Below are 527 nucleotides of genomic sequence, written 5' to 3'. Positions count from 1 at the left end.
TTTACTACTTACCTTGGGGTATTTCGTCCACAGGATCCTGTTCTTCGTATTCAAAGCCCGTATTTTCTACGGTGGCAGTTTCAGTTTCGTAATCCTCAGGCTTGATGTCTCTCGTAGAGCGAGAAATTTTTACCATCACTCCACCTCCGCTGGCCTTCGGAAACTGCAGTTTACTAGATGTTGCAGAGATGATTTCGGGTTGTTCTGGAACGGGATGCTCAATTCGAGGGCCAATAACTGCTTTGATAGGCATCTGAAATTTTCCTTTGGCAGTTGTTTTGACGTCAGCTGAGTTAGAACCAAAGATGACCTGTTTGAACTCATCAAATGTCTTTGCTTTGCTAATCCTCCTAGCGTTTGCCTCAGCCTCTTCACGGATTTTTTCACTCATTTGTTTTTGACGGTATTTTCTCTCCTGTATTAAGTTGACGTGTTTTTGCCTCAACTCGGCCAAAAGTCGCAATCGGTAAATTTCCCACTGGTAAACGAAGAAAGCGACCTGAATATCGAATGGATAAAGACAATTT

General features: G+C 42.9%; 1 protein-coding gene across 1 annotated transcript; it reads right to left on the bottom strand.

Annotated features, from left to right (window-relative positions):
• Window positions 1-13: 13 nt before the first annotated feature.
• T265_16266 (hypothetical protein) lies at window positions 14-391 on the bottom strand (the record flags this gene model as incomplete). The annotated part of the gene is made up of 1 exon (XM_009179846.1): window positions 14-391. A coding segment is annotated over one exon (378 nt), but the record flags the coding sequence as incomplete, so codon positions are not given.
• Between the last annotated feature and the right edge of the window lie 136 nt (window positions 392-527).

This window comes from Opisthorchis viverrini (genome assembly GCF_000715545.1).
Source record: "Opisthorchis viverrini unplaced genomic scaffold opera_v5_10039, whole genome shotgun sequence".
Classification (NCBI taxonomy): domain Eukaryota; kingdom Metazoa; phylum Platyhelminthes; class Trematoda; order Opisthorchiida; family Opisthorchiidae; genus Opisthorchis; species Opisthorchis viverrini.
This window is presented reverse-complemented; position numbering and strand designations above follow the sequence as displayed.